Source organism: Triturus cristatus, chromosome 10 (assembly GCF_964204655.1).
Source record: "Triturus cristatus chromosome 10, aTriCri1.1, whole genome shotgun sequence".
Lineage (NCBI taxonomy): Eukaryota > Metazoa > Chordata > Amphibia > Caudata > Salamandridae > Triturus > Triturus cristatus.
Genome location: NC_140593.1, coordinates 958,854,835 through 958,875,892, shown reverse-complemented (window position 1 = coordinate 958,875,892; position 21,058 = coordinate 958,854,835). Strand labels below are relative to the sequence as shown.

Genomic DNA, 21,058 nt, shown 5'->3' with positions numbered 1-21,058 from the left:
TTTTTAGAGGAACCGGAGAACCATTATATCTTTAGTGACCAAGTTGGTCCCCTGAAGGAGACAAAAGTCACCGCCCGACTGTTTTAGGAAAGAAAGAAATAGCCAATTCTTTGTTGGGGTTGTTAAGGCCCTGGACATTGAGGCTAACAAAGCCCCAGGAAACCTAAATTTGAAGGTGAGGCTCTGTAAGGATTACACCACAGGGCACAAGAGGCATGCAATTAGAAGATGCTGTTCAGTACATTATCCCATTATCATGCATTCTGAGGAGCCTAGATCGGACCGTGCAAAGTGAAGGAGAAAAAACACCACAAAAACTCCCAGAACAAGTAAATAAGAAAAACATTCAATAAACAATTGAGATAGGTCCATTAAACATGGGAACATCGAATGGCGCATGTTCCCAGTGGGCATAGCCAAGAGCAGGGCAGTCTGGAGATCATAGGACTAGCGCACAGTTTGACGCGCGTGTCCCCACCTTAGCCCCGCTAGTGAGGTGGCCCCCTGCCGGGCATAGCAGTGATGTAGAGTAAAAGTTGCGCTCAGTTCACGCTATGTTGGATGCATCAGTGCCCTCTGTTAACCTGTTCAGACCGATTGCGATTCTTGGGCTAAGCTGATACAATTTGCCTTCACGGCGGAAAATGATCCGAAAAGGATGTCCCCAAGAGTATGTTATGCTGGCTTCTCTAAGATGGGTAGTGACGGTGAAATTTTCGATGTTACTGGAGAGTTATACCTGCCACGTCTTGGTACAGCACCAGTGCATGTACCCGGAATTGAAGTGGATGGGCCTTTTGCGCCTTGTGAAGGATGGTCTCCTTCATTTGAAAATCATGCACACAGACCAGGATATCCACAGGCGATGCTTTATCAGATTTCAATACCCCAACCCAGTGTGCTCGATCCATTTTAATCTCAACTTGATCTGGATTGTCTAAGGTGTGCCGAAACAGGGCGTTGACATACTCTCTTAGGTCAGTACCTTTGGCCTGGGTAGGAACCGCATTAATGCGGATATTTCACCTGGAGAGATTTTGTAGATCTTCGGCGTGAGCCTGCGGGTCAAAGTGCTGGACTTTCAGTCTAAGAACTTCTTGTTGGTGCCATTCTATCTCCTCATCACGTGCCGAGTCTCGCTCTTCCAGGGCCGACACCCTGTCACCAACCTCCTCCATGTCCCTGCGAACTTCACATAGGTCTGCCGAGAGGTCTCTTTTAACTGCTTGTCCTCCCGGAACAACGCAAAAAGAGCTTCTAGGAATGATTTGGTCATGGGCCATTTGGATTATCAGACTCATCGTGATGGTTCTTTACAGGTTTAGATGTCTTGTCCCCCATGTCACTTCCAGTGGGCTTTATGAGCATGTACTTAAGGGACCGGTCCTTCTTTGTCGAGGAACTGGCAGAGGCTTGCCACCTAGCGAGGGCTGTAGCCAGGTGACGCCCTTCACAGTAACAGTAGCAGAGAAGCAAACCACAAGAGCTCCCTCTCTAACAGCAGGCCCACAGGAAACTGGCAGGAGGTAAGTCGCTGAAGTTGGGGGTTACACAGTACTGGATCCTCACAGATGGACCCCTACCTCTCCCACTTATTGTAGTTGCGAACGCAGAGGGCAATCCAGAGCAAGACCACACAGGCAGGCAAGCGGCAAATGAGGGGCCACCGCTCAAGACCACTGCTCTCCACCAGAAACATTGCTGACACCTAAGGGGCCGCCAAGTCATCACGACCACTGAGTCCACTCAGGACCCGCGAGTATGAGCATGTGTCCAAATCAGGGCAGGCCCAGGGTAGTGGAAGTAGCAGCCAGGACAGTGAAGGGGGCCAGGCAGACCGCCGCTAGGCCAATAGAGGGGATCCGCAAGCGATACCTTCAGTTAAAGGAGAACGGGTGGTCCATATTGAGATGGGGGCCCGATCAGGCACCAGGGCGGCCAACCCCCCTCAACTTCCTTAGATGCTCCAGGAAGTGGGGAGGCCCCCAATAGTCTTCCTCAAATGCTGCTGTTCATGGTGGGGGGGCCCGCAGTCTTTCACCCAAGGCATCTCTGTAAGTGAGGGGGAGCTCATCGGAGTCCAAAAGTCTGCACAGACAGTGCAAAAGCAACTGTGTATAATCCCCACACAGGCCTCTGAGCTTCAGTGCTGTCCAGCCCCTCTGCAAAGCAGGGAAATGGCAGCCAAGTCTCCATAAGATCGTGCTTCCCCTTCTTTCGGCCCTCAGGGCCCACCACTATGCCACACCATGGAAGAGGCGAGTGGGTGGGGGACTCTATTGAGCGACGTCCCCTGCTCCTACGCGGATTTATGAGGAGGCCCACAGGGTCATCCCCATCCACAGCAGCCCCTGGTTTCCGGATCCAAGCGGTTCATCTCCCCATCAAAAGCACGGGGCACAACATCAAATGGACTCAGCTCACCTCCTCTGACGCGACAGCGGGCAGCCACGCAGTCCAGCCAGGGGCAGCGCCGCGGGGTCAGTTCCCAACTAACACTGGCCCCAAGAGGCCACTGCCAAGCCGTCGTACTTCAGCCCGCACGGGTGGTCGCCATTTTGCTATCGGGTGCCACTGTGTACCTCTCCGGCCACTTTTCAACTCTGCTTTACGCAGCCAGGAAAGATTGCCCCTGGATTCGAGATGTACTCTGGTAATCCCCACACTGGGAGACCAAAGGGACCTAGGCAGAGGCTGCAGGAAGGTCGCTGTGCGAGGTTATGAAGCGGCGGGGACGGAGAGACCGAGAAACTCACTCGTGCGCCACCTTGGTCAAGCCCCCAGCATCATATTTTAAATACTTATTCAACACACAATAGGTACACTCATTAGTAAATGAGAGGGCTACATCATGAGGAAAGTGGCTTATTTCACCTGTGAAGTCGTTTGAGGCTACTGAAACAGGCCTCAGGCAGTAGTTTAAAAGTATCGACCTTTGATTAAGAGATTATTACAATATGGGGCTGCACTGATCAGAAAAATACCTACTGCAGAAAGCCATTGCTAGGAATAGGGGCATCTTTACAAGGACGAGAGAAGACAGTATTATTTTCAAATTTTTCCATTTGAATGAGGATTCAAAAAGCACGTTCTGCTTGGAGGCGGCATTGCTTTAAAAATAAAAACACGTCTACAAATTCACTAATTTCTAAACGTACAAATCTAAGAGCAAGAGAATTAAAAAAGGATCTGAGTGTTCATGCTGTGTATGTGGAACATTTCTAAATACCAAATTTCAAGCAGAATCTCAATATGATATTTCAGAGGCAGCATTAACAATAGTACTTTAGGATGGTCAGCATGTTTTTTATAATTGACTAACAGTAGAGTACTGTATTGTAATTGCATTTATATAACTCTGAGTACCCCTGACGAGGCATCGAAGAGGCTAGAATTGTGGAAACAGTAACTATTCTCTATGGCTTTATGTATGTATTAATCAAAGAGCTTTTTCAAAATCTATTCATCACCTGAAAACACAATAACTTAGTTTTGCAAAAATCTACCAGTGTATAAAATACCCCTTTTACGTACCAAATGAGGACAAAGAAAGGCACAGCAAAGGCTTCCGAAGCAATCCCATAAAGGAATTTCTGAGCGCCGGTAGGAAGCGTGCTCACTGTAAACGGAATAATTTCCCACGACGTGCTGAAATTCACAAATGGTCCACATGCTCTCGAGGCTGGAACTCTGAAAAATAAAGCGGTATTACTGAATGATGTCAAAACCTACTGCAGCATAGCATTACTCAGGGGCACTGTAAAGATGCGATTCTGCACCCTGGGCATTTTCCGCACAATTATGAATTTGCCGCTTTTGACACATAATCTATCACAACTGTTGCATAGCTTGCAAATTTGAGCAAAAAAAAAAATCTGTTTCTGGCTCACAGTGATGAAAATTTACTAAAAACGTGGTGACGTGATCCCGCGCAGTGGAAGTCCCTCATCCAAAATGGACTAGTCCTCTTGCAGTCGATTTTTGCTGTGTTTGGATGTTAAACTGGTACCAATGAGTAATATCTGTGTCCAGCCAGTGTTCCCAAGAAATACAAATATGTGAAGTAATACCATCACGAAATTTGACGCATGTCACTGCATAATTGATCTTTTCTTGGTGCATAATGTTGCCAATCCTGCTCCAGAAATCCAATGGTCGTGGCAATACTACAGGCCTGATTTAGAGCGCGACTGTTGGAAATGCTGCCATGATACACTGCACTTCCGCCATGTTGGTGGTACAGAACATGTCCTATGCCGGCATTTGTTGCACTGAGGCAAAGATGTGTAAATTGTGTCAGCAGAATATTTTGCCAATGGGGGCACATTCCACCGACCATATTTCCACCAGCTCCTCCTACAAAAGGTTATACTGCCTACCTTTCCATACCCTATACCACGTGACCTTTTCCCCATCATCTTATTATAACCAGCAAGCACCCCAAGCATTTGCTGCATTTGAAATGACTTCTATGCAACACAATTTGCAGTGCTATCTACACTAAGCCCTACAGGCAAAGTGAAACGCAGAGTGGGCATGACCCAAGCATTAATAATTTGGTGGACTATAAACATTTCGACATTGAAAGCATATGCAAGTTACTCTTCCATGCCTAGGAATTTGGAACGGAAGCCTAGCTCCCTAGAAATACTCTCGGTAGCTCCATTAGCACGGACAGAAGTAGCGAACCAGCAGTGTTTGCCAGGTAGATGGTGCGCCAATTTAAGAGGTTCACTTTCCATTCCAGGCAAAATAAATTGCAACACAACGTCAACACAATTTCCATCTGCAATCTCCTCTAATGCAGGCAATTGCATATTTTTTATTGTAATATACACACGTTTCCTATTAATTTAAAAAACAACAGTTCTGAAAGTTGGAAAATTTCAAATTCAGACATCTGTGCGCAAGCATGGCATTTTCTGCTCTTCGTGTACCAATTTTTATACCAACCTCCTGACTAAGAAATAAATGAGTGGAAAGGAAGATCTCGGGTTGTTGAAGATTGCACACCGAGTTGGAGGCAGAATTCAGATTATATTTGGTGCACTATGTACTAGTCAAGGGTGAGCATAGTGCATTTAGAGCAGCTGATTCTCCTCTGGGCTGTCTTGGTGCTGTGGTTGGCTCTGAAACCTGATTGGGAAGGGACCAGTAGGTTGTTTCTCTCCAATTGAGTTGGAGGTTGATGGCCTTCTCCAGGACTTTGGCGGGGAACGAAGGCAGGGAGATGGAACAGAAATTCTGGAGTTTGCTGGGGTCTGCCGAAGGTTTCTTGACTAGGGGTCTGACCTCTGCGTGTTTACATGTGTCGGGAAAGGAGGCTGTGGTTATGGAGGCATTGAGGATGGTGGTGAGCTGGTGGCTGATATGGTCTCTTCCGAGGTTGAAGTGTCAGTGGGGGCACAGGTCAGCGAGTGCCCCCGAGTGGATGGAATTCATAAGAGTGTTTATCGGTGTGCTGAGTTGTTCCCATGTGGTGAGCAGGTGGTCAGCGCTAATGGTCTATGGGTTGCTGAAAAGGGTGAAGGATTGGGAAACGAAGTTTCAATAAATGGTTGCTATCTTGTCGAAAAGCGGTCGTCAAGGGTGTCGCAGAGTTCCTGTGAGGAGGGGATTGAGTTTTTGGTGGCTTACAAGCAGGTGAACTCTCGGATGATGGTGAAGAGTTCATTGGCATGGTCAGCGCTGGTATTGATCCTGTGGGCCTCCTTTTTTGCAGCTGTGAGCTGGCGGTGGTCGTCGTTGATGGCTGATTTGTAAGTGGCTCGGTCGGCGCAAATCCTGCTGGAGCGCCATAATCTTTCCAGTTGTTTGTACCTGCACTTCGATGTGCTGAGTTCTGAAATGCACCAGCAGGTTTGTTTGGTGGATCTGTGCGTTTTAGTTGGTTTAGAAGGAGCGACTCGGTTGGTGGCGCTGGTGATCCAGGCATTGAAGTTATCTGTCTGGTCAAAGTTGTTAATGATGTGGGGCTGTGCGGTGCTGAGGGTGTTGGCCCATTGTTGCTGAGTGACCTTGGTCCAGCTGTGGTAGGGAGAGCTGTGGCAGTTGGAGAAGGTGCGGAGAGGTCCGGCAAGGGTGAAGTGTACGATGTAGTGATTTGCCAGGTGAGTTCTGAGGTGTGGCTGTATCGGATTCTGATAATGAAGCCCAGCGTCTGTCCTGCTTTGGGCATGGAGTCGGTGATCACCTGTTTAAGGCAGATGTTGTCCAGTCTTTCCAGGAGATTGGAGAAGTTGGTGTCAGTGGAGTCATCCAAGTGGAAGTTGAGGTCTCCCAGGAAGATGTAGTGTTATGGTTCGACAGCAAGTGGGGTGGTGAATTCAGCAATGGCGTCGCTGAGGCTGGTTCGTGGTCCTGGCAGTCTGTATGCAAGGGTGCCTTTGATTGTGGTTTTGTCATCAGTGCGGAGCTGGAAGTTCATGTGTTCCATGGTAGGCGTGGTATCATCATCAGTGATGATACCGGTTATTGATTCCTTGTGTACAAAGGTGATGCCACCTCCGTGTCTGTTGGTGCGGTCACAGTGTTTCATCTTGCACCCGCTGGGTGTTGCCATGGCAATGTCTAGGGCCGTTTTGGGGTTGAGACAGGTCTCTGTGATGAAGGTCACGGTGGGAACCAGGGTAGAGATGGCATCCCAGACTTAAATACAGCAGGTGCGGTGAAAGGTTCCGCCTTGGAGCGCGGTGATGCGAGGCAGTAGTTATTGCATCAGGGGTCCAGGGCACGAAGGTTTGTGGTGAAGTATCTTAGGGAGTGTTAAGAGGTCACGGTTTCTGGCACTGGGCGCGGTCCAGGCATGGACGGGCTTGCCAGCGCTGCAGCCACACAGTGGCTTCCATAAGTAATCCTGGGAGGTGTTAGGGGATGGAAAGCAAGAGGGAGGCAAGCAGGGGGTCAGATAAACATCATGATACATCGGGAAAGGGCTAAAGGGCGCTAACTGCTACAAGCGGAGCAAAACAAAAACAATATACTAATACAGTATGAACAAATACAATATACTAATACAAATTACCAGCTAGCGGATCATGGGACTAAACTGGCGGCCTAGAGTGTTGTGGGCTAGGCAGCAGACTCTAGGAGCTAGGCAGCGGGGGTAAGGTGCAGTGACCAGGGATCAGAGGCTACTGCGTGTCACTACCTAGTAAAGGATTTCATGGAAAAAGCGATATATATATATATATATATTATCACAGATGCAACATAACTGTGGATCTTTAGTATAGGAAAAAATGAAGGGAAGAAAATCAGTTGCAGCTTTATATATCTGATAAAGAAATGTTAAATACATAAGACAGTGATAAGAATTGCATACAAATGGCATCTCCTCAGCTGCTCTTGCACAATACCCATCGATGATGTCAGTTCCAATGAACAAATACAACAAAGAGAGCATAGAAATAATGCTATTTTATGTAAATGAAAGGGTACTTCATCAGTCAGAGTCTTAATATATTTGTGATTGAGTGATCTGGCAACCGAGAAATAATAAATTAGTTTGATTTGTTACACCTAAAAATCCACATTGTTAAGGCATGATGCTATCTTTTGCTTCAAAGGCTGATCACATTCTAAGGAAGTGGATCTAACAGAGCTGAGACCTACAAACCAGCAATTTTTCAATTTAAAAATGGAAGCGATGACCCACGTTAAATTTAGAGGGGACATTATTGTTTCAATTAAGAGCTACCCAATTTGTTGCAAAAGGAAGTTGATTTACTAGTTTCTTTCAATGATGGGAGATCTCTGAAGTCTATGATAAAGCTGACAATTACCATGGGTCCCCGCAGGGGAGTATTTGGAGCGTGATCCTTTAGTCCTGTCTAAACTCCCAACGACAGAGAGGATGAATTATTTGGCATAACCAGAAAAGATTTCCAATGCTGCTTCATACTGTAGCGGACTTTGTCACCGGCATTTCCACGAGTTTGCGTCAGAGCTCTATACAACCTCAGCATAATTTTATACTGCAAATTACGCCAAACTAGACAAGATTTAGCATACCATATTTCTCAATCTAATACACTTCATGTACTGGAGAGTGGAGAGTCTAGGTTCACCACCAACAAATTATTGTGTGCTTTTTTAGACAGGAGCTGGACCGAATAAAACAGATGAAGCATATTGTAATCATGGTGCAGAAAGGACAATATGTGCTCCAAGGAAGTAAACATTCTAGAAAAATTTAGAAAAGGTCTTTGGTATCTTTCTCCCCCCTATTTTCTTAGTGTTTCCTAGCACTAAAATGCTGCCGGAAGGGCTCTGTGAGAGACGACTGAATACCTACCAGCCTGCTGGATGATGTGACTCTTTCCATCACAGCAAGTAAATAAAAATCCATCAGGTTTTACCCTTTGCCTCCAATAGAGTCTCTTAACTAGGCCCCTCCTCGTGTTTTTCATTTGAAATTGTATAAAGTATGTCACTTTGCAGTTTCTTAGACCTCTTAATAGAGCAAAGCATCTGTGCACATTTGAACTCAAATGGATTTAGTGAATATGCCACTGGTATGGCTGCAATCCTCAATTTTCTTAGTAAGGGTTAGTAACTGCAGTCTATCCAGCCACTTTGCTGTCCATTTATCAGACATTTGTTCAAAGCGTTTGGGTTCTGCACTGGCAGCATGTTTCTGTAGGCCATTTCATCTGGACCTATATAGGCTTGGAATCTAATCATTTGGGGCACAACCAGTGGATGGGAGCACAATCAGGAGAGAAGGTGATGCCAAGTTAATCAAGATGCTCTTTTCTATGGATTTCGACGCCTTGGCATTCTCCATTTTGGTCCAGCAAGTGATTGACTAGAGTGGCCACCTTTTTCAAAGCTTTCAGGTCTGGATTCCAAAACCTCAGCCACCCATGTTTGCGCTCGGGATTTTACATCTACAATACATTACATATACCATACATTTACTATTAAGGCGGTCACCCCTTTTCAGCCCTGAGTTTTATATGCCCTCAGGACACCCAAGGTGTTGAATGAAAAACAGGGTGGTTAAAGCTCACACTTTATAATAGTTCATTATTTATAACAAATAGGTATAATCATTTCTATCAACACTTGTTAACAGCATTCTTAATTTCTGATGTGATTTGTCCTTTTCAGGGCAGTGGTTACAATTTGTTATTGATACAGGATTCACAGAATCATCATTCCCTTTGTATTAGTGGTTGCATTCTTTATCATTGGTAACGTTTGCAGACAACACGTTTTGCGGGTATTACTTTCTGGACAGCTTTTTCAAATGATACTCCTTGCTATTGTTTTGACAGGCGCCTTTGTACTGTGTGTGTTTGTGTTATGGTCGGAGGCACTGTAGTTCTAATTATTTAATGGTAGCAAATATCTTGATTGTTCTTCGTGGGCAATGTTTATATTCTTAATCTTTTGTTTGGATGTAATTTGATTAATGAGGATTATAATGCATACGCGTGGCTGGTCATTAAGCCTATACTGGCGGCTTTTAACATGTACAACACTTCTTTTGTGTTGAATCAAATAACTCTCAAAAGCAAAAGTGGAGCTAAAGATTAAAGCGCATTATATTTAAATTAAGACTTATCACAGAGTGGAAGCTTTAATCGCAATAGTTGGAGTTTTAAGAGTAATCATCAGCTTCAGTAGTGCGAGTGTGTGTGTGTGTGTGGACACGTTTGAGAGAGAAAGACGTGTGACCCTCTCTAGACCCGTGGGACTTCATGAAACGTATCCTAGTCTATAATCTGAGATCCTAGCATGATTTAAGAACGCCTTAGGTCAAGGCAGGGGGGAATCCATCAAGTGGTCTAGAAACTACAGTATATCATATGCATTATGTGTTATACGGTAGGACTATCTATTCACTGCTATTATTTGTGCACCTTATATCTCACTCATTTGAACAAGATATGAAAGTCTTCGGTGCTACTGAATTGCCAGAACAACTGAATTGAGGCTAATAGGCTGTTATAGAATTAGGGGTCTCTGAGAATCTACAAGATTATATGCCAAGCCACTGGGCAGCGATTATAAAATGTGACTTAACAGATTTTAGCCCCTCTTGTATTTGAGAAGATGCACTTCTGAACAACTATGTTAATCATGCAAGGTGCAGGACGACAAGCCTTGTGCTGAGGGGCTTAGTAGTCCCCACGCATCAGTCAGACCATAATACATACATGGTTCCTGAACTGCATATGTGCCTTAAAAAAAAGAAAAAGGGAATGTTGTGGTAAAGGCATGAATGGTAAAGGGGCATATGTGGCTAAGGTCGCCACTACCCCGCCCCCCCCTTCAACTCCGACGCTGTCCCTTAAACTATCCCAACCCCTTCCACTGCCCTAAAACTTACTCTGACCCCCCCTCCCGCCCTAAAAACGACCCGACCCCCCCAGCCTTAAAAACGACCCCATCTACCCATTCCCCTTCCACTGCCCAATGGCCTAAAACCCTGCCCCTTTACGTACACTACCCCGACCCCCGCGCTGTCCCTTAAAGTACCCCAACACCTTCCACTGCCCTGAAAACCTACCCCAACCCCCCACACCGCCCTAAAAACTAACTTAACTACCCGTTTCCCTCCCACTGCACTAAGGCCTGAAACTCTGCCCTGTAAGTTAAACCACCTCACCCGCACGGTCCCTCAAACTACCCCAACCCCTTGCACTGCCCTAAAACCTACCCCAACTGCATCCCAGCCCTAAAAACTACCCAGACACCCTCCCAGCCCTAAAAACGACCCCCAGCCCCACTTACCTCACTGCGGCGTCTTCCTGCTTCCGTCTCCCAGCAGCTAGACCGTGCACTGTCCTAACCACGAATCTGCGTGATTACGGCATATGGGTGGTTAAGGCAAGCGTGGTCGAATTTGTGTTGTCGGAACACGAGTGGTTCAGACCACGGCGTTCAGACTGTTTCCCAGAGTAGATAGCAGTTGAGTCCCATAGTTGACAACATTGGATGAACGTCCCTTGCCTGGCAAAGGTTTGTTTCGTAAGGCCGAACTCCAATCTCAGTTGAGCCAGTGAGCTGTGCTATGAAAGGAGGAACACTGACTGAAGAGCCTGGTTACGATCTTGTCTAGGTTTTGGGCGTCTCTCTCTCTTAGGGCCTCGCTCCTATAGGCTAGGGTCAGTATTAGTTTGATTTGTAATATAGCCATAAGTGGAGTATGTGTCGATCAGGCAATCGCTGCTTTAAGGCGATGAACGGCCGCTAAGGGGAATTGGCTTTCAGCCACGTATGCTCACTGTGCTGTTTAAAAGACCTTAGTCTATCAAACGTCAGTCCCAGGTATTTATATTCAGTTGTTCCCTCAACGTTTACTGTTTCCAGGTCCCAGGATAAAGAGCTAATGGCTGGCTTTCCAATTGCCATGATTTTTGTATTCTTCATATTTATTTCCATTGAGCTCGTCATGGACTAAACTGCAGTGGCATTCAAGCGTCTTTGGAGCTTAATCTGCGTGGTTTATCAAGATTGGTTCATCGGTGTACATCAAACTTGTCAGAAGGATGCTCCCAACCTTTGGGGAATGTGAGTTGATCTGATCTAAAGTTGGTGGAAGGTCTGTCAAGAAGAGGTTAAAGAGGGTAGGAGCTAGGACACACCCTTGGTTTCGGTTCGATATGTTAAAATCTCTCTGGATAGGTGGGAACCATTATCCAGTTTTACTCTGACCCAAGTGTCCGTGTAAAGGAGGATCAGGGCTTTCACCAGGTCTTGAGGGAAATTCCTACTAGTTAGCTTCTGCCAGACCCTTTTCCGGTCAACTCAGTCAAATGCAGCTGTATAATCTATAAAGCACAGACAACTAGGGTGGTGATTCTTCTTGCACTGGTCAAGCAGTGGTGACAAGGCTAATATATTGGTTGCTGTCCCCGAGCCCTTTAAAAATCCAGTTTGGTTGACAGGTATTATTTGTTTTTCAGTGGCTAAAAACATTAGTTCTTCAAGTAGGCGACCGGTGAAATACTTTGAATCAATGTCAAGAAGTGCTATGAATCGATAACTGGCGGGGTCAGAGCTATCTACTCCGTTGTAGATGGGGGGAGATGATGGAGACCTTCCAGGAGGAAGGTATACAGTTGAGGATTGTGCTACTGAGAAAGACTGGCTCCAGGCTCCTTGTCTAGAAGAGTTTATCCTTTTTAAAGAGGACTGTACAGAAACCATTTGGTCCTATCTCGGCGGCCCTTCACGATTTGTTTTTCGATTGTTGCAGCTGGCAGCTCATTGAGGATATGGTCACTATAATCACTTTCAGCCTCACAGGTGTGTGGAAATATGGATTTTTCTGGTCAGTTATGTCCCCTATCTTGGACCCCAACGGTTTCATGTATAAATCACAAGTACATGTATGTTTCCTCCAGTTCCAGTTATGAAGACGCAAACACATGTGTGTCCACCGCCAACATGTCCTCTTTCAGACCCGCCATGAATGGGCCGGATATTCCATTCCTAAGTATGAAAGGCCACCGCCTTTATATGGTTCACTTATCCCATTTTACAGTTCAGGCGAGTAGGCCCTGATTCTGCCATCAAGCCTTTTTCTGCCTTCTGCCTCTGAAAGCTCCAGTCTGAGCTCGCATCTGTACCCATGAACTTTGTCCTACTCCCTGCGCGGCTAACGGTGCCTGACATCAGCCTGTTGCCTGCCAAAAAACTGTATTTCACCTTCAAGATTATCTGTTTTGCTCCGCTCCCTATCCAATGCATTCCTGTCTAGTAGTTTAAAGTAAACATTCTTTCAGCTACCAAGCAAAAGGCCCGGCTTCTCTGTCTTTATGCAAGTAATTCATAGCCCTGTTAATATGAAAGATTTCTGCCCTCGCATCTAGTGTAGACACTTAGACGCTTGTACACGCATTAACAGTCAGTATAGTCAGTATAGAATAAGATTCTATCCTAAGAAGACCTTTCTTTCTGGATAACACAGTCCTTTAAACATAGGATATTAGATATGATTTAGGATTAGGTTGACTTGACCCTCCAGACTTCTGTCGCCACATGTAGAGCTAAATGTCAAGTCCCCTTCACCCCCTAGTTACACGTCAGTCACACGTCATGCTGCTGCGTGCGCATCTCTGCCAAGTATTTCTGCTGACATTACGAAATTCTTTCATGGAACCACCCATTTATGACGTCATATCCAATGACGTTCTTTAAGCTACGCCCAGTTACACCTACATTAGTGACGCATGTATGTTTTATTTTTGCTATCAATTGTTACGCCTCCTGCATTAGTTTCACTGTAATGCCTATTGTATAAAAATGATTACCTGTCAATAAAGTGGAGTCTTCACTTCCTGAACCTTCGTGGTGATGGAATCTGGAGCTCATCAATTTAAATTGATTATGGAATAAAGCCCGTTCCGAACCTCTAATACCACGGATTCTGCCTCTTATTTTATTGAGCTATTGTTATAGATTTTCCGCATCAAATTAAGTCCCGGTAATTAAATTATTTACCACATAAATGGCGCCCGAACAGGGACACTTTCTCATCTCACGCGCCGGCGGTGCGTTGCAGGCCCGGTCTCCTATCACAGTTGGACGGACAACAACGCGTACCCACAGGATTTCCTGTATCTCCCTCCTGCCGAGTGGGGGTAACTGAGGCTGCGATCAACACCCAGACGAGGCGGTGAGAAGTGCGAAGTATCCCGACCAGAGCCTAGCTGAGAGAGCAAGATCCGAGGTATACAGAGGCCCACCAGTTTCCGAAGTTTCCGAAGTTCCGAGTCGAGTCCGGTCCGAGTTCAAGTTCAGTTCAGTTCCGAGGCCTTCCGTTCCGAGCTACCCGGTGAGTACCATTATCGGGGAGGCGTTCTGACGTGCACATAGGTTGTGCCGGTCAAGACGGGTTTGGGTACACAAATCCGGTCTGCACTGTTTCAGCAGTGTATCTGTACTGTTTAGCAGTATATCTAGTATGTCTAGTATATAATTCAGAATTATCTAGTTAGTATCGAGTATTATGCTTAGTGAACGGCCATCATTGTTGTTCATTAAATGTTAAATGTTAAATGTTTTAATTACGTTCTGTATATTGTGGTGTGAATGACTGTTTATTATTGTGTTTTATGGTATTAAACGTGTTCAAAATTAGGTATCAGATCAGTTCTCAATATGCCGCTCTTTTCGAAATTAAGACAGATCACAACCAGAAAAGGGGTACTCGAAGAAGCTGTTCCCATTCCTCCGAGGGACACTCCAGGGTACTTCATGTATCATAAACATGGCCTAGACGCCATATTATTTCTTGATCTATGGGTAGACTACACTAAGGAATTACCAGAAAGTCAGAGGTGGCCCGCAGCTGGGACCTGGGATGCAGATTGCATCGTGAAAGTAGAGGAAGAATTATGGAAAAGGAAAGCTAGACAATCACAGAAAGACGCCATTGAATTATGGCGTAAAGAATCGTATAGACGTACAGAAAAAGCACGTAGACAGGAAGAGAAGAGTAAGGAGAATTCAAATAAAGTTCGAGAAAGTGTATTAATTGAAGAAGGTACTCGAGTAAAATCAGAACAAGTAGACAGACAAAGAAATGCCCTTGTGAATGGTATGTATCCTCTTCTGGCCGAAGGACTACCTAAGGCTACTCCGGAAATACCAAGAGACTTGCCACCCCCATTGTTTCCGATAAAGGTACATCCCAAAGGACATCCCAGAACCGCAGAAGATGTTTTTCTTTCCTCTTATTTAGACGACGCAGCTCCCGAGTATGCTAATGCTGCGCCACATAGACTGCCTGCCGAGGGGGTTCAACGCCAAGACCCTCCTCTGTCTGTACCTCCGCAACAGCAAACTCCGACACAAGTTCAGGCAAGCACATCTGCTTCGACATCTGCATCCACACCTATGGTTGCTATATCCCGTTCAACGAATCCTTTCACATCCAGCACCCCAGGTGGTGCTACCGGAGGTACATCAAGCATTTTTTCTACGCCACCCAGAACAAATAAACTTTCCTTTCAAGAATTAGCTCACCAACGTACGCCCAAACTAGTAACTCCCAACACGCTCAAGGAACTTCTAATAGATTGTAGATATGACCCGGTGCCCGGAAAAGGGGACGAAATGGTGCTAGCATCATTACGTATCCGACGAGCTGCAATATATTTAGGGAAGCTACCAGGAATGACTACACACTTAGAAAATATATATCACTTTGTCCAGTCAGGACGAGATTCCGAAAGTATTGACAGAGCCATGGAGTACCAAAAAGTGGAAATACAGGGGGAACTGTTACGTTTCCTCATAAATTGTGTGATCAGAAATCAAGACCGACCAGGGGTAAATCCGAAAGAAATGCAAATTCTTACCACATGGAGTCGGAATATATCAGAGGGGAGACATGATAAGCGATCATGTATAGTAGCTATGAGCCGAAAGATCCGCAAAGAAATAGAACGAATACACGAGGAAAGATTAGTAGTAGACGAACCTGAACAAACCGAGGACGAGGAAGAATTAGAACTGCCCACAGGACAGTTAGAAACTATGGCCTATGTAGGTAGAGGAAGACCTTGCAATAATACTAGATGTTTTACTGATCCGATATGTCCGATACGTCCAGATAATAACAGAAAATTCCAAACTCCTATAATAAATATAAGGTCCCCCGAACATTCATTCCAAGCCGCTGACAAATTACTCCGAGAACGAAGGGGTTATCATATACTCGATTCTATGGACGAACAAGAATTAGCCAGGTCAGCCGTTCACTGGGTTGATAGTCCTGGAAAATATGGTGATGATACACTAGCACACACGTTTTTGAACCTCGCCCCAGATGAACAGCGTTTAGCTGGTATCTATATGATTCAACAACTCCTTATATTATATAAAGGCCAACACTCCGATCCTGGTCCATTACCTGATATATTGACTAAATTACTCACGAATAAATGGAGAGGTTCAGGTACTGAGTTAATTAGAGAAATACTAGAATCCAGAAAGCAGTACATTCTTTTTGTATGTCCTGAACATGTCTCACTACCCATCAAGGAAAGAACGACGTATTACATGGATAGACAGAATCCCTTACGCGAAGTGCACCCGATAAAGGGTGATGACAATGAGTTTAAACGTGTGTTTGTATACACACCCATATCTAAAATAGAACTATTAGAAATGAAGAAAGTGGTACCCAGTCATGACAAAGACCCAGCGGGTTTCCACCGTGAAATTAAAGATATGTTACTCATGGGAGAATATACCTACCCCGACATTATGACAATATTGAAGGTATTAATGCCTGCGGGCATTTACGAAAAACTCAAGGAAAAGGAGTGGGAGGTGGGAGACCAGAAGATAGATTGGACAGCATTAGAAAACGAAGAAAAAGCTCGAGGTCCAGGTTCAGGGCTCGGGGACAAGATCAAAGCACTACCAGGTCTACTAGTACAGGTACTGCCACGTCTATTAACTACGAAAAAGGAAGACTGGGGTGCAATCTCAGCCTGTAAACAAAAATCAGATGAAGACACTAGTGATTTCTATTCCCGCTTTGAGAAATGTTTTGGTATAAATAGTGGAATAAAAGCAAGTAGCGAGTCGTATCCACATCTGTTCGTGACAAAATTGGTCGAAAATGCCTTGCCCCAAGTTAAGAATAGAGTATTGAAGTTCGAGAGTACCTGGCAAGGTAACACTCCGTCACAAATGTTACAAATGCTACAGTATCATCACAATAGAATTAGAGAAGAATAAGAACATGAACATAGACGCATGAAAGACACGAAAATGAAAATGCTAGTTTCCCAGACAGTGCCAGTTGACGGTCATAAGAAGGGTATAACACAGTCCAGTGTTTCAACAGGTCCTGTAAAAGGGACGTGCAACTATTGTAAACAGCCAGGTCATTATGTACACGATTGTCCAGTTTTAAAACATAATATCGCCATAGGTAATACTAAAGAAAGACCGCGGCCACTTAGACAGGATCAGAATGAACAAGGAGCTCCGCAGCATGCACAGTCCATGCCAGCTCCGCAACAGTCCATGCCAGCTCCACCACAGCAGCCTATTGCTGCCACACAAACAACGACACGACAGATGTACCAGACCGCACAGTATGACTATCCTGATTACCAACGATACTCATGAAACAGCCTAGAGAGGGAACTTGGCTTACCCCTTATTGAGGTCCCTGTAGATCAAGAAGGACCTTATGTACATAGTGAACTATTAGGCCAAGATAGAAAATTTTTACTTGATACGGGGGCAAGCCGAACAACAATAAAACGTAGTGAAGTTCCAGGGGCACCCCTCTCAGGCTCACAGAATATTTCCCTTGGGTTTTCAGGCAAACCTATCGTTAACGAAGTATCACAGCCTCTTCCCCTTACGATTGGTCCTTTGACACGAACTACAGATTTATTGCTTACTAAATCATGCCCAGAAAACTTGTTAGGTATAAAAACTTTGAAAGCTCTAGGAGCTATAATATGTTGTTCTCCGGAAGGAGTAAGATTGTTTTTACGAGATTTCAAAGGGCACTATGTGTCCCGAGACATGGATTCCCGACTGCAGACTTTACCCACACATTTATGGGCACAAGGCCCTACAGATGTTGGTTGCATGAACATTACACCATATCGAGTCACACTAAAGGCAGGAGTGGTACTACCACGAATGCGACAATACAAGTTACCCCCAGATGCTGTAGTGGCTTTACTGCAAATCATTGACGAGCTTATTGGCCAAGGAGTGGTTGTGGAGACCGACTCCAATGTATGTAATTCACCGATAATTCCGATTCTTAAACGAACTGATCCAAAGGCTCCACCAGTATATCGATTGGTTATTGATCTGCGCGAATTAAATAAATGTATTGTACCACAATACCCCGTAGTTCCAGACATCTCTTCATTACTGACAGCTATTGATTCCGAAGCAACATTCTTTACTGTAATTGATCTCAAGAATGCCTTTTTCAGCGTCCCAATAGATCCGGAAAGCCAATACTTGTTCGGATTTAGTTTAAATGGACGAAGCTTTAAATTCACACGCGCACCTCAAGGATTCACAGAAAGCCCCAGCATCTATAGCCAAGCACTGAAACGAGAACTTGACAGTATACACATGCCAGTCAACACTGCCCTGCTTCAATATGTCGATGATCTGCTGATCACCGCTAGAAGCGAACCTGAATGTGAAAAAGCTTCACTAATGGTATTACAATTTTTGGCCGAAAAGGGGCACAAGGTGTCCCCGTCTAAGCTGCAATTCTGTGTCCAGCGAGTTGTTTACCTTGGTCACTCGCTGTCCAAGGAGGGAAGGCAGCTTACACCAGATCGCATCCAGTTAATAGCTAACATGCCAATACCCAAGACACAAAAGGAGGTGCGGGCTTTTATAGGCCTCACTTCATATTGTAGGCAGTGGATCCCTCAGTATGCATTTCTAGCAAAACCACTCATTCAATTGACAACACAGGAGGCAGCCACATCGACTGTTCTCCCTTGGACTCAGGAACATACACACGCTTTTGAAAGTTTAAAGAAAGCTTTATGTCAAGCACCTGTCCTAGCAACACCATGTTACAGCAAACAATTTACGCTCTTTGTTACAGAACGCGAAGGTACTGCTTTGTCAGTACTCACACAGGAACAAGCAGGATCACACAAACCGTGTGCTTATTTTTCTAGTACATTAGATCCCGTAGCTCAGGCTCTGCCTGCATGCCTGAAATCAGTGGCAGCAACAGCTTTAGCAATTAGACAAAGCGATGCCATAGTATTAGGACACCAATTGACAGTACAAGTACCACATGCAGTAGAGGTTCTCTTGAACCGCACACAGACACAACACTTGACTATAGCACGACTTACTGGTTACGAATTAACATTGTTTCAGCCACATATAGAAATCAGACGCTGTAATACATTGAATCCTGCCACACTGTTACCAGTAAACGGAACAGACCCACTTGCACATGATTGTATTGAAGTTATCACTATCACGACGAAACCTAGACAAGACTTGACAGACGTCCCATTGTCAGATCCAGACCTGACGTTGTATGTAGATGGTTCATGTATGAGAACAAGTACAGGAGAGTTAGTGGCCGCGTATGCAGTCACAACAGATACTGAAGTCATTGAAACAAATCGTATTAATACCTTGTCAGCTCAAGCAGCAGAGCTCATCGCTCTGACGCAAGCCTGTATTCAAGCTACGAATAAGAAAGTCAACATATATACTGATTCACGTTATGCATTCGGAGTTGTACATGACTTCGGCGTGCTGTGGCGAGAGAGAGGTTATTTAACTTCTCACGGTACCCACATCCAGCACGGATCCCTTATTCATGCCTTACTAGATGCAATACATCTACCCATTGCAATATCAATTATGAAATGTAAAGCTCATACGAAAGTTACTGATATCATTTCCCAAGGCAATGATTTAGCTGAGAGAACAGCTAAACAGACTGCTCAAACTCACACGTCTGACATGACAAAGACAATAGTTCCGACACCAACACATTGCATGACGGTTAAGGATCCCGCTCTTGACGTAATTGACATACAGACACATGCGACACCAGAAGAAATAAAGAAATGGACTGAATTAGGAGGGACCCAAACGGATCAAGGATGGATGACGAAGGAAAAATCTGTGTGGTTCCTTCCTGATTCAATGGTCCAAGTTATCATTAACACTGTACATAGTCCAGCACATCTAGGAGAAAAAGCTATGCTAGACAGCATTCAACACATTTGGTCCAACAAACATTTACGAGCAGCAGCTAAACAAAAAGTCCGTACCTGTATGATCTGTTGTCAGTTTAACCCAGGTAAAAGCACTCCCGTAGAACAGGGTGGATTTCAGCCTCCTGATCACTCTTTTGAAGTCCTCCAGATGGATTATATCCAGATGGAACGATGTCGAGGATTCAAATATGTTCTCGTAGTTGTCTGTGCTCTTTCCCGTTGGACAGAGGCATACCCGGTTTCAGATTACACTGCCCCGACTACTGCCAAACAGTTAGTTCGAGAATTCTTCCCACGGTACGGTTTACCACGTGCTGTCTACTCAGATAACGGCCAGCCGTTCTCCTCCGAACTAATGAAACACGTTTCACTCTTGTTAGGCTATCAGTGGAGATTCCACTGTGTCCGACACCCCGAGGCAGCAGGTCTCGTGGAACGACATAATCAAACTCTGAAAATTAGATTGTCCAAAATATGTAGAGAGAAAGGTGTCGACTGGGTAGTAGCCTTACCCGTTGCACTTTTTTACATGAGAATGGTAGCGCACTCTCGAACAGGGCTATCCCCTTATGAAGTGGTCTTTGGTAGACCACCAAATATGTGGGGGACGCCTATACCACGTAAAATAACTGATGTTGACTGTAATATGCTGACAGATTACTTGGCTTCCTTGATGTCTGCACTACAATCTTGTCGTTCACAGGTAGCTGCAGCCTTTCCCGACAACACCGAGGTGAAACCCCATGACGTAATTCCAGGGGATTTAGTTCTAGTGAGGAACTTTGATCGGAAGTCTCAGCTGGATCCTAGGTGGAAGTCGCCTCAGCTCGTATTGTTAACAACGAGGACAGCCGTGAAGATCGAGGGTCGAAAAGGCTGGATACATTCAAGTCATATCAAGAAATTTCATGGACTACCATCCGATATAGAGACTAAACACTGTATTTCCTCAAAGACAGACTCAAAGCTTCCTTTGGTTGAACAAAATAACTCAGAACAATATAGACTAAAACTCAGGTCTAACCAGTCAGGCAATTTGATTGTTTAAGTCCTCTCCAAGGTGAATCGGTCGAATTTGTCTCTGACATGTATCCCTTAGACCTGTACAGAGAAAGAAACAAAAGGATAAAGCTGAAACGACACGCGTACTGTAAATCACTGCGTAGTCATTGCACAGTGACGTTATTAATTCTGTTTTTCCTAAGTCTTTTAATAATTACTGCAAGTATATTGTTGCACATATATTATCCTATTTCTAGATATGTTTATAATGTTACTGCTGAACATTCTTTTAGTGAATTTCCCCCGCATGAATTGTCTTATAGATTTGCGCTGCGCAA

At 44.9% G+C, this 21,058-nt stretch overlaps 1 protein-coding gene across 2 annotated transcripts in view; it reads right to left on the bottom strand.

The window, feature by feature from the left end:
• Positions 1-21,058, bottom strand: part of TMC7 (transmembrane channel like 7) — a 261,682-nt gene that overhangs the window by 15,943 nt on the left and 224,681 nt on the right. For both annotated transcript variants that reach the window (XM_085628843.1, XM_085628844.1), the window contains exon 14: positions 3,535-3,690. In XM_085628843.1, the coding sequence (XP_085484969.1) occupies positions 3,535-3,690 (156 nt within the window). The remainder of the gene's footprint in view (positions 1-3,534; positions 3,691-21,058) is intronic.